The sequence below is a fragment of the Palaemon carinicauda genome, chromosome 22 (assembly GCF_036898095.1).
Source record: "Palaemon carinicauda isolate YSFRI2023 chromosome 22, ASM3689809v2, whole genome shotgun sequence".
Lineage (NCBI taxonomy): Eukaryota > Metazoa > Arthropoda > Malacostraca > Decapoda > Palaemonidae > Palaemon > Palaemon carinicauda.
In genome coordinates this window covers 116,139,275-116,152,951 of record NC_090746.1, presented here as the reverse complement: position 1 = coordinate 116,152,951, position 13,677 = coordinate 116,139,275, and the positions used below count along the sequence as shown (strand labels likewise).

General features: G+C 36.5%; 1 protein-coding gene across 9 annotated transcripts in view; it reads right to left on the bottom strand.

Moving 5' to 3' along the window:
• LOC137616710 (uncharacterized) overlaps positions 1-13,677 on the bottom strand; it is a 198,471-nt gene that overhangs the window by 131,950 nt on the left and 52,844 nt on the right. For 4 of the 9 annotated variants that reach the window (XM_068346705.1, XM_068346707.1, XM_068346710.1 and 1 more), the window contains 3 exons: positions 13,451-13,501; positions 7,613-7,714; positions 3,838-3,945 (listed from right to left, as the gene is read on the bottom strand). In XM_068346705.1, coding sequence (XP_068202806.1) covers positions 3,838-3,945; positions 7,613-7,714; positions 13,451-13,501 — 261 coding nt within the window. Of the gene's footprint in view, positions 1-3,837; positions 3,946-6,585; positions 6,691-7,612; positions 7,715-13,450; positions 13,502-13,677 lie in introns of all 9 variants that reach the window. The other 5 variants (XM_068346711.1, XM_068346706.1, XM_068346708.1 and 2 more) reach the window with 3 other exon arrangements.

Genomic DNA, 13,677 nt, shown 5'->3' with positions numbered 1-13,677 from the left:
GTTGCCGCACTGCGTCACAACAAGTCACTTCTGCTGGTTGTTGAACGTCTTCCCAGTGACACACTGACTCCGTAAACAAAAAATCCTCTAACAAGGACTAAGCTTGGACTGCATGTCTTGCAACACAGCTCAAGGTCTATGGGAGCAAGTGTGGTAACAGACGGGGTTAGCGACTGAAGTGGAACCATTACCCTCCCTGGAAGCATGCTATGCTTGAATAAAAGTCCATAGGAGGCTAAGCAGCTAAAGGCTCCTCTCCAAATGACAGAGTCCTCAAGGGAAAATCAGAAGGAGGGAGAATAGCACTTTCTCATCTACAGGAACCATATCCGAGAAAAGCTAAGTTCTCTCAGTGAGGGTTTCACTGGTGCAAAAGCAGCAGACTAGAAGGCAACGTTATGAAACTGCTTGACAGTCTAGTGAGTTGGCAACAACCAAAGATGTGTGACTGAGAAGCATGCGGTAAGGTATGCAGAGCATGCTGTATGCAGAGCATGCTGTATGTAGAGCATGCTGTAAGGTAAGCAGAGCATGTTGCATGGCGTGCGGCTTATGCTGCATGGGATGAGGCTCATGCTGCATGGGATGAGGCTCATGCTGCATGGTATGAGACTCATGCTGCATGGGATGAGGCTCAAGCTGCAAGGGATGAGGCTTATGCCGCATGCGTTGAGGAGGATGCCGCATAGTATGAGGCTCCTGCCTCATGGGTTGAGGCGGTTGCCGCATAGCATGAGGCTCCTGCCTCATGGTTTGAGGAGGATGCCGCATAGCATGAGGCTCCTCATAGCATGAGACTCCTGCCTCATGGGTTGAGGAGGATGCCGCATAGCATGAGGCTCCTGCCTCATGGGTTGAGGAGGATGCCGCAAAGCATGAGGCTGCCTCATGGGTAGAGGAGGATGTCGCATAGCATGAGGCTCCTGCCTCATGGGTTGAGGAGGATGCCGCATAGCATGAGGCTCCTGCCTCATGGTTTGAGGAGGATGCCGCATAGCATGAGGCTCCTGTGAGGTTCCTGCCTCAAGAGTTGCGTCTGCCTCAAGGGTTGAGGAGGTAGCTGCGCAGAGAGAGGCTCATGCTGTGAAGAATGCGGTTGCTGCATGCGTTGAGGCGGCTGCCTCATAGCATGAGGTTCCTCAAGAGTTGAGGCTCTTGCCTCAAGAGTTGAGGTTCTTGCCTCAAGAGTGGAGGTGGCTGCCGCAAGAGTTGAGGTTGCTGCCTCAAGGATGGTGGAGGTTGCTGCCTCGAGGATGGAGGAGGTTGTCGCAACACATGAAGCTCCTGCCTCAAGGGTAGAGGAGGTTGCTGCAAAGCATAAGGCTCCTGCCTCAAGTGTTGAGGAGGTTGCCGCATAGCAAGAGGCTCCTGCCTCAAGGAAAGTGGAGGTTGCTGCACAGCGCTGGTATCTGGCAACTCCCAATGCGGCAGCTCACGCGTGGAGGTAGGTTGAGGAACCTCAACATCATACGTCTGGCAGGGTGGACTGCGCAGAGGTGGAGTTGAGGCGGCTGCCTCATGAGCGCTCGCAGGAGGAGGTGTGCTAACCTTCTCTGCCTGAAACTCCTGCATCAACACCGCAAGCTGAGACTGCATTGTCAGCAGCATAGACCACTAGAGTTTAAGAAAGACAACAACAAACGGAGCTACTGTCCGTTGAAACTGAGGGTCTAAAACAGCTGGTGCGGCAACAGACGGAGTTACTGTCTGTTGCGATACCACCTTGCCTCTCTGGGAGGTGTGCAGTTGTCGTACTGCAGCAAGTCCGAACTGACCCAGTGCTAATGGCACCACCTAGGAGTTGGACTTGCGCGGAAGGGACCGACTAGCACTTAAAAGCTGCAAGATTTGGTCCATGGTTTCTGCGAGAAACCTCTTCCGCAGACGAGGAATAAAAGGGCTCTCTCGTCTTTGTGTGGGTGGGGTGATCACGTCGGCTACGTGAGTTGGTAACACCCGAAACCACGTAGGGAAACGTCTGTTCGTCGATCAAGGCCTGCTGAACCCATAAGTCCTTCGACATTACTTCTCCCCTGGGCTTGGGAGCTTGTAAGAGGTCCCAGACTAGGCGAACAACTGGCACGAACAGACGAACCCTCGAACGCAACACTGTAACACTTTGCGCTTATCACTTTATCACTTTTGATTTTCTGTTTGCACTTATTTCACTGAACTCGAAACTTTAAGTGGTTTGTACCTGAAACACGCAATTCTATCCTTCATTAAAAGTTAGTAATTGCGAAAACAGTATTACAATGTAACAGAAAAACATAATGAAAGATAAATAATTCAGTGGCTGGAAAAGAGACTAAACACTAGATCAAATAAACTACGTTTAAAATCTCTCACCGCATAAAGCCTGAGAACAAGAATAAAACTCTAGAAACGTTTACCTTCTTCCCCTAAAGAGACTAGGGAGAAGAGCAAAAACGATAACAACGTTACCCGCTTGAACGAAACGTTTATCCTCCTCTCTCTCCCTCCATCTCTATCTCTCTCTCTCTCTCTCTTGACTTAGCACCTGAGAGAAGAGCCCAATTATATATATCGTTAAAACATATTATTGTTAAAGGAAAAAAACTGAAAGATTTCCCAAATAAAAAGTTCCTTTATTAGAATTAAAACCATTTAAGCTAAGAAAGAATGAACAAAACGCTAGAATCGGTTTACTCTTACTGCAACGTGACACCGTGATAGACTCTCTCTCTATCGTAACGATAGAGCGCAAGTTGAACGTTCTGAACGTCAACAACTGCAGAGACAAAACAAAACGTTAGTTCAACTTTGAAAACAGTACAAGACTATCAAAGAAATTCTTTCAAAAACATTAAAATAGAATAATATGTTAACAGGTAAAAACGAAATGACGGGCTCAATGTTAATTAACTTCGGTTCCAAGAAAAGACCGCCTACTATTAGGAAAGGTCGAATATAAACAAATATAAAAATTAATTTTAATAAGTTTATAATAAAAGGAAGTTAATCAAAGAGGCCTATAAAAGGCGGAGAGATATAAAATAAATCTATAACTTTGTTAAGCAAAATTAAGAGAGTCTATACTCTCTTCGACACCAACACTTCCGTCTAAGGGAAGGGTCGGCCATTTAAAAGTGAAAGAGAGTTCATACTCTCTTCGTACCAAAATTAAATCAAAAATTAAATCAAATTAATTCCAAAAACTTGCTAAGCTAATGATATAGCTTCCTGAATAGCGAAGGCTAAACTCTAGAGCAAATACATCACCAAATCGTGAGCAATAACTCCAGAATCAACAGCGTATCCATGTAGGTCTAGCCGGAGGCACGACAGAGGAAAAATTGAGGTGGTGTTGACAAGAAGTACTGGAGTACCTGACCACAGATGGCGCTGTGGTGTTCACCCCCACCTGTATAGCGATCGCTGGCGTATCCCGACCGTAGATTTCTGTCGGCAACAGAGTTGACAGCTACATGATTATCGGGTAAGATTAATATTGAAAAAATGCTTTTTTGTTGACCAGGCGGACATGAGTCTTTTTATAGTTTATTTATGACATATTTGTTTTTGACGTTGTTAATAGATTATATATGACATATCTCTTTTGACATTACTTTTTTTAGAATGATTTATTGTTAATTTGTTCTCTTCAGTTATTTATTTCCTTACTTCCTTTCCTCACTGGGCTATTTTTCCCTATTGGAGCCCCTGGGCTTATAGCATCTTGCTTTTCCAATTAGGGTTGTAGCTTGGATAGTAATAATAATAATAATAATAATAATAATAATAATAATGTACAAATAAATAAATTTAGCATCAGAGAAAAAAAATTAATTAAAAAAACAAGTTCATAATCTTTACCTTATTGAGAACAAGGGAGTGGGCTAAAATATCCATGTACTCCCCTTCCTGTTGTTGTAGACTTTTCTTCAAAGTGACAAATCTTGAATAGATATCACTCTGGGAGGACTTGATCAAAGGAATATCAATGATTAGTAACACAATAAAGCAAATGAAACTTGCACAAATAATTCGTGTTAAAGCACCCATTTACTAAAATACACACACTACTCCAAAAGAAATTTTCAATGATAACTACATAATTAGGATTTCATCGTGTTTCCATTCCTGGTGGGATTAATAGATGCAACATGCTTAAAACCTGATAAAAATCTTGATAAAAATATCATAATCCCCTGTCAAGACCTTAATAATCATTAATAATTGAAAGTTCAAAAGCACGCAAGGAAAACCATAACTCAAGCAAATTACCACAAAATATGAGATCTTTTCAGACCTTGATGTTAAAGTAGAAAGAAATCAAATGGTAAAATCTGTCATTCACAGTGACCATTCTAAAATCCAATCTAAATGCTCCAAAGTTAGCTCTTAAAAATGGTAGCAAAAAATCATTCATACGTTGCATAATAGTTTTGATAATTTGGCACTTGAATTAACAGAAAAACCTCTTAACCCTTTTACCCCCAAAGGACGTACTGGTACGTTTCACAAAACCCATCCCTTTACCCCCATGGACGTACCGGTACGTCCTTGCAAAAAAATGCTATAAAATTTTTTTTTTTCATATTTTTGATAATTTTTTGAAAAAATTCAGGCATTTTCCAATAGATTGAGACCAACCTGACCTCTCTATGACAAAAAATTAAGGCTGTTAGAGAAATTTAAAAAAAAATATACTGCAAAATGTGCTGGGAAAAAAATAACCCCTTGGGGGTTAAGGGTTGGAAATTTCCAAAGAGCCTGAGGGTAAAAGGGTTAATGCCAATTTTTCTCATCGGAGATCCCTCTGTATCAGAGCCTTCCTTCGCTTAGAGATTGAAAAGACAATATCAAAAGTAAGACTTTATATCGTTCAAGAGTAAGGGTCAGTACATCACAAGTTGTAAGCGCAATCTATTATACTCTGTAAAAATTTGAAATAAGATGCAATTCTTAGTACCGGCAACAAAAGTAATAACACGGCAAAAGACAGTACAGTACTATAATTGATATTCTAAAAGCAATTTACTTCCGAAACAAAAGAACACATATTTACAAGCGAATAATCTGCCATAAGTTGAGAGAGAAATTCAAAACTATTAATTGGAAGCTATCAGCGATAAGTGAGAAAATATAACTGTTTCTGAACCATTAAAACATAATTTGAAATTTTCTAATTAAGTTTCTTTCGGATCAGAGTCCATGCTTCTTGGATGTACCGTATAATATAATGTTTATGCAATATAGGAAAATAAAATTAATCTCATAATAGCATATTGTTTAAATAAAGTACTATTGTATGTTTCAACCGAGTTTATAGTGACAAGCATAAAGTGTTCATTAAACTTATTTTCTTTTAAAGCGACGTCAAGACGAGTGTTTATTAAAGCACTTAGCTTATACAATAACAAGGTGATTGAAGTTTCTCTTTTTAGACTTTATCCTAATACTGTACCTTAGAAGGGTTTAAGCTTAACCCTTTTACCCCCAGGCTCTTTGGAAATTTCCAACCCTTAACCCCCAAGGGATTATTTTTTTCCCAGCACATTTTGCAGTATATTTTTTTTAAATTGCTCTAACAGCCTTAATTTTTGTCATAGAGAGGTCAAGTTGGTCTCATTCTCTTGGAAAATGCCTGAATTTTTTCAAAAAATTATCAAAAATATGAAAAAAAAAAAATTTTATAGCATTTTTTTGCAAGGACGTACCGGTACGTCCATGGGGGTAAAGGGATGGGTTTTGTGAAACGTACCAGTACGTCCTTTGGGGGTAAAAGGGTTAATTCTCTCTAAATTAATGGTAAATTACTTGTATGTACAAAATTATACTGCAGATATGATAACATTACAAAAGAAAAAAAAATAATAACCACTAATTTTAAAATAAAATACTACCTAAAACTGACTGACAATAATCTACAATAATCATTTAACCCTTTTACCCCCAAAGGACGTACTGGTACGTTCCACAAAACTCATCCCTTTACCCCCATGGACGTACTGGTACGTCCTTGCAAAAAACTGCTATTCAAAATTTTTTTAACATGTTTTTGATAATTTTTTGAGAAACTACAGGCATTTTCCAAGAGAATGAGACCAACCTGACCTCTCTAAGACAAAAATTAAGGCTGTTAAAGCAATTTTAAAAAAATATACTGCAAAATGTGCTGGGAAAAAAATAAACTCCTGGGGGTTAAGGGTTGGAAATTTCCAAATACCCTGGGGGTAAAAGGGTTAAAGAAAGAAGAAACAACTTAACATTAGTCAACAGTTCATGCCAATCTGAACTCTTTTCTCAACTAGACACGAGGGAAATTTTGATTGAATTATGTAAGGGAACTAAAATGATATCATAATCATTAACATATCTACTATAACTTTAAATCAAACAGAGCACTTACAAAACTGTGGTATGCTTAAAAGCATTAAACAGAGCAAAATGTAGGAATGGAAACAGATGAATCCTGAATTGGTTAAAAACGTAAATAAAACACAAGGCACAACACTTCATTCCAAATATTAAATTGGCATTAATAACAATAACCCAAAAAAGTTCCAATCTCCAACCTGTTAACAATTTCACTATCAATACCCTATATATAAGATTTACCCCTTCTTTTTTCAATGCAGTATCAAGGTGACCTTTAAGTTTTTCTTCTGAATCCTTCAAATCTCTCATCACTTTGACCAGCGTGTTGTACTGGCCTATGTTGCCCTAGGATTGATAGAATATATCAAACCTTATGTAATATTTCAATCACATTGTACATAATACAGTCTTAGACTTTGGGAAATTCATTGTGACATCAAAGTTAAATTAAAAAGCATGAAATTCAATTTGCATAATACTGTACATCCTCTTTTCCTTTTTGTGAAAAATAAAGAAAAGTAAATCAAATAAATCAGGTTATACTAAAACAACTATTTTCAAATATTACAAAATAAAATATTCCATTCTGCTACTCAGCCAGCTAGACTATTTGTCTCCAAAAATATGGACCAAAAGATATACCTGGCTGGCCAGATGATTTTACCAGGTCTACGTCAATTTGAAGTATTCATAAATAAATAAAAAGTAAATATTTTCCCAATGCAGATGAACAACTAATAATACTTCTATATCCCCTAAGGTTCCCACAGGATAGAAATGTTCTATGTTCTTTAAAATTTGCACATAAAAATCCAAAACCTTGAAAAACGTTTAAATATTGTAGTCGGATACATGATGTTCTTCAGAGATGATAACAGAAAGAAAATAATATATTGAAACAGTCACAGCTGCAAGGGAAAAAGACCATCTATTTCAACAACTCGAAATGAGTGATAGTGCCAGCAAGTGAAAAATGGAATGCATATTTTGCGGGTTGACCTTCTTTACTACTTGAACTGGGAAGATAGCTTTGAATTCAGAAATATTGTTGATGCTGAGAATACATTTTTAAATCTATATATTTTACTTTCGAAGAACATTCTGGTCCCGTTTCTTGAAATTATACATACAATAATCCAAATGTTAAAAACCTAAATGAATTCCACATGAACATTTCACACAAAGATCATCTACCCTTGAAGGTTTCATCAAGAATGAATTTAAATTTTTCCTATATAATAAAAGCAGTACTGATTAGCAACTTTACCAGATCTCCTTGCTCCTCTAAGGCTGCCATAGCTGTTGTTGTCTGCTGAATGTATCCCTGAATCTGCTGTAATTTCTCCATTATTCTTTTGCTGTCAACTCCCTATAAAATAATATCAGAATTAAAAAATCCGCTCTACCATAAACAAGATTATGAATAATTTTTTAAAAGAAATTTTGTTTCACGGACACAAAAATAAAAACCCTTTACACCACAGTGCGGCACCAGTGTGCCTTGTGCAAAACGGTGTATACAGTACAGCAAAATCTTTGCAGCATTCCTTAGGCCTCAGATACATTGCTTTCAGGCTTTTACTTTTTGTTTACTCTCTCTACTTTCCATTTACTCTAGTTCCATATTACGTACCTATCCAATTCTTTCGCTTGACTTTGTTACATTTTTATTCTCCTTTTAAACCCAAACCTTTATATAAATCCATTAAGTCTAATAATGGGACTCTCTAGTTCCATTAAACTATTTTACATCATAATAGTAACCATGATAATAATTATCATTAATGAGGATCATGATCTTGCACTGCAGTGGGAGAAACTCACAACTCCATTGGGAGTAAAACCCATATTCTCACCCATAACAATCTGTACGCAACTCCACTCTTCTTCTATTCTATTACTTGCTAAGCTCCAACCCTAGTTGGACAAGCAGAATGCAAAAAGCTCTAGGGCTCCAACAGGGAAAATAGCCCAGTGAAGAAAGGAAATAAGGAAACTACAAGAGAAGTAATTAAAAAGTAAAATAAAATATTTTAAGAACAGTAATAGCATTAAAATTATTTCATATATAAACCATAAAAGCTTTATAAAGACAAGAGGAAGAGAAATAAAATAGTGTGCCTGAGTATACCCTCAAGCAAGATAACTCTACCCCAAGATAGTGAAAAGCCATGGTACAGAGGCTATGGCACTATCCAAGACCAGAGAACAATGGTTTGAATCTGGAGAGTCCTTCTCCTAGAAGAGCTACTTACCATTGCTAAAGAGTCTCTTCTACCCTTACCAAGAAGAAAGTAGCCACTGAACAATTACAGTGCAGTAGTTAACCCCTTGAGCAAGGAAGAATTGTTAGGTAATCTGTGTAGTCAGGTGTATGAAGACAGAGGAGAATATGTAAAGAATAGGCCAGACTATTTGGTGTATGCGTAGGCAAAAAGAAAATGAGCCGTAACCAGAGAGAAGGATCCAGTGTAGTACTGCCTGGCCAGTCATAAGACCCAATAACTCTCTAGCAGTGGTATCTCCACAGGTGGCTGGTGCCCTGGACAACCTACTACCAAACAGATAAAAAAACTTGAAGCATGAAGAGACTTCGTAAGTTTGGGATAAGTGCTCAAAAGTTAAATGAGGTTTAATATGTACCGGGCGGGTGAGTAAAATAAGAAATGTTTTTTATTTCAGACTAGGTCTTTCACACAGTGAAAAATGAATAAGATGATCAGTAAGCTTTTTGATGTTTTTAAAACAGCAATAAGACTATCAGTAAGCTTTTTGATGTTTTTAAAACAGCAATAAGACTATCAGTAAGCTTTTTGATGTTTTTAAAAAAGCAATAAGACTATCAGTAAGCTTTTTGATGTTTTTAAAACAGCAATAAGACTATCAGTAAGCTTTTTGATGTTTTTAAAACAGCAATAAGACTATCAGTAAGCTTTTTGATGTTTTTAAAAAAGCAATAAGACTATCAGTAAGCTTTTTGATGTTTTTAAAACAGCAATAAGACTATCAGTAAGCTTTTTGATGTTTTTAAAACAGCAATAAGACTATCAGTAAGCTTTTTGATGCTTTTAAAACAGGAAAGATTACTGTATTTTGTTACAAGTCTATTAATTTGTTATTGATCTCTCTACTAATTTCTATTATCCATACTAATGGGTTATAGTAAATTTAGTCAGGAGCACAAAAGGTAGAGTACAAATGGGTCTTTGACACGCAATACTTTTTATAGATGGAATAATTACAGCAATAGGAGAATAGAAAGATGATGTAGGAGCTGTGAGATGATGCAGGGCAAATTAATGATTGGAAATAGAAGCAGCAAAGCCTATTATAAATGTTTCTATCACTTCAAAGAAATATTAACTAAAGTAAGGTAATGAGAGTAAATGGAAGCCAAGATGATAATGAAATTAACCCTTTCACCCCCAGGCTCTTTGGAAATTTCCAACCCTTAACCCCCCCCCCCCCCCCCCCCCCCCCGGGTTCATTTTTTCCCAGCACATTTTGCAGTAGATTTTTTTTAAATTGCTCTAACAGCCTTAATTTTTTTGAGTGATTTTTTTTTAAATTTCTCTAACAGCCTTAATTTTGGTCATAGAGAGGTCAGGTTGGTCTCATTCTCTTGGTAAATGCCTGAATTTTCTCAAAAAATTATCAAAAATATGAAAAAAAAAAAATTTTATAGCATTTTTTTGCAAGGACGTACCGGTACGTCCATGGGGGTAAAGGGATGGCTTTTGTGAAACATACCAGTACGTCCTTTGGGGGTAAAAGGGTTAATGCATGTACAGAAGGTAATAAACCTAGTTCTTGAATAAAAATAGATTATTCAATACTTACTTGGTATTCATATGCTATTCAATTAAAAAAAAAGAAGAGCTCAACTAATAGAAGGAAAATGTGAATTAATAATTTTCGTCATATAGTACAGTACGTGAGATAATTCATTGTGACAAGTAAGAGGAACCAGAGAAAGAACGAGCAAGCATACAGTGTCCTTTAACTACCACCAAAAATTTAATCCATTCTCTTGACAGATTGAGTAAATACTGTAAGGCAACCAATTTAAGCAAGGAGGCAGGTGGAAACTTGAATGGAACCCAGGTAAGTAGTGTTTAATAATTGATTTTAGTTTACAAATTGTGCTTATTTTATTGAAACAACTTAGGACTCCTGTGCTGTGTAAATTACCCCAGATGAAGGGAAAGTGGTACTCAGCTGAAAATAAACTAGGCAAACATCTAAGCAACAGAAAAAAATCATAATTAAACCTCACCTCACGATTTAATCCAGTTCAATCAAATACATTAGTAAACAAAAACACTCTTTTATCAAAGTCTAAAAGGAGAGACGTGATTTGATAAAGTGAAATGAACTTAATATATTCCAAAGTAATAATAATGACTTAAAACAAGAAAGGGAAATCTGAGAACTCAGTCCATAATTAAAACCAAAATTGTTGTAAAACAAAGTTCAGTTCATTATCCACTGAGAAAAGTGGATCTAAAACATTTCTGACTGCCACGGATCCAACACTCATCCAAATTACTCGACCTCTCTTGAATAACAAGATGCAGACAGAAGAAACCTACCCAGCCTTGAGCTGCATCTAGAACTTCATCCAAGGAAAGATTTCTTGAAAAGTTTAAGGAAAGCAGCTATCCCGTCAATACCTGGGCTTTAAATTTCAACCCTTTTACCCCCAAAGGACGTACTGGTACGTTTCACAAAACCCATCCCTTTACCCCCATGGACGTACCGGTACGTCCTTGCAAAAAAATGCTATAAAATTTTTCTTTTTCATATTTTTGATAATTTTCTGAAAAAATTCAGGCATTTTCCAAGAGAATGAGACCAACCTGACCTCTCTATGACAAAAATTAAGGCTGTTAGAGCAATTTAAAAAAAAATATACTGCAAAATGTGCTGGGAAAAAAATAACCCCTTGGGGGTTAAGGGTTGGAAATTTCCAAAGAGCCTGGGGGTAAAAGGGTTAAGAAAAGCAGCTATCCCATCAATACCTGAGCTTTAAATTTCAAAACCAGGTAATTGGACTTCTTCAAGTTGACAGAGAGCAATTATAATAGATTTCTTAAAAAAGATAAATCTTTTTTTTCACATTTTTAGAAAGAGGTCCTATAGGTTTACGTACACTGCAAAAACTATTTCTAGCCAACTCCTTGATCTGTCTGAGTTTCTTAAAGCACAATTTCAAGTAAGGTTCTTAGATGTGTAACTGCATTCAGAACAACAATCAAGTAGTAAGGAACATACGAATCCTCTACATAGGATGCATTTCAAATTAATTACTTTTTCTGATATGATTATTTACTATCCCCTCTCCTAAAATCTAGCCTCAACAAACTTTAAGACGCATATCTCTAATATTGCAGATGTGAGCCCAATACCCAAAAATGATAAAATCACTCCCAAAAAATAGTAATTTAGACAATGACTAAACTAAAAAGCGAATGAATTAGAATACTGGTGGGAGTGAGAGGATGCTGCATACTCGTCTTTTTTTTTTTTTTTTACACCAGATCCTTTTACGAGCAGGAACAAAATGTCTGACTTACAATATAGAAAAAAATAATTAATCCACTTTTTAAATATATCAGTAGAGTTCTTCCTTTTCTGAAGAAATAGTACATGAATCCCAGGTAATTTCATTGAAGTAATTTAAGTAGGTGACTCATACAAGTAACGTACTGTATTCGGGATTAAGTGTAACAGAGGAAATTTGAGTGACCGAGATGGTATAGCACAGAATAGATGAACTGAGGCAAGTTAGAAATAGTTAGAAAGATCACTACTGAAATTTTAGAAGCAAAAGAGAGTTACTAAAGGGACTGTTAACTCTGCATTCATATTGCCAGTACAGTATAGCATGAACATTTATAACATATGAACTGGTAGAAGGAATTGGAAAACGTACATGTATGAAGAAATGGTTAAATGGTTAACATACAACCGATTAAGCCATTCAGTCATGTGAAGAGAATTGGGAATGATTGGGTATTTATCAATGAGAATGATGTACTGTATAAATTTTGGGAGGATAAAGGAAGGAAACCAAGAAAGTTTTGGCTGGATAAGAGGGGAAAGGTGCTCGAACAAAAGGCTCTTGACACCAAGCAAGAACAAACCTCCAAAATAGAAGTGAACGACAAAGTACGTATTCGGGGGGTAATCGGTGTGATGTTAATAAAGTGTCTATGCAAAGACACAGAATTATTGATTATGTAGACAATACAGGGTGGTTGTCTGGTTCTGCAGTTAATTAAAAACTGAAGCAATGACAGTTGAAGTTTCTCTTAACAACCTTTATATGGAGAATATACTGTATGTTTAATGGGGGGAGAAAAAAAAAAAAAAAAAAAAAAAAAAAAAAAAGGAGTCAATTCTGTTCTTTTAACAAAGGCTGACATAACAATGATATGTGGTCACTAAAAGGAATATGAAACAACCTACTGTAATACTAAAATACTATTCACAAAATGAGAGGTTTTTATTCTAAAATATGCCAAATATTAGAGAAAGGAATCCACTCACACTTTCCATTCTCAAAATATTAGTATCAATTTCAATTAGTAAAAACCAACTACATGACTAACAGGACCAGCACATCATTAGAACATGCAAACAAGACCAAAACGAGGAAAAACTATTATTCAATATCTTTTTTACGAGTTAGTTAATCATCATCAAGTTTAAATTTGAATCAGAAGTACATTATAAAGTTATAAAACCAAGGCACAAAATTAACTTCATAATTTAAAATAAAAGTAAATTTCATGAAGGTTGAAAAGCAAACCCCTTTCAACTTATGATAAACAAAATAAACTTTCATTTATTGTACTCGTGACTCAAAATATATGGAGACCTCAGTAAGTATTTAAATATGATTCAAGATGGAATCTTGTATTGCATTAAAAAAAATTACATGTTAAAACACTAATGAACATCATCAAAGGATGATAGAACATTTAAGAGGATAAAAAACACAAAAACAAGCAGGGAGTATGGAAGCTTCCTTAAAAATAAAACTGAGATCTTCTCATATTAAACTTGCAAAATGGGATTCCAAATTGACCCCAGAGCTAACCCTGCCAGATGCAATTCTTCTCATAAGTCCTCGAGCCATCAACGTACAAGACTGCAAGAAGAATGCACTTATGTGACAACAAAACATCAATCTCGTACCGTCATGCATGCAAATTTACAATGCAGTACAGTAATTAATATTAGTAGCACTGAAAAGTAACTGGGGGCCATAAACTGAGAGTAATTTTTCACTCATAAGGGAGTTTAGAATTAAAGTAAAACCTCCAC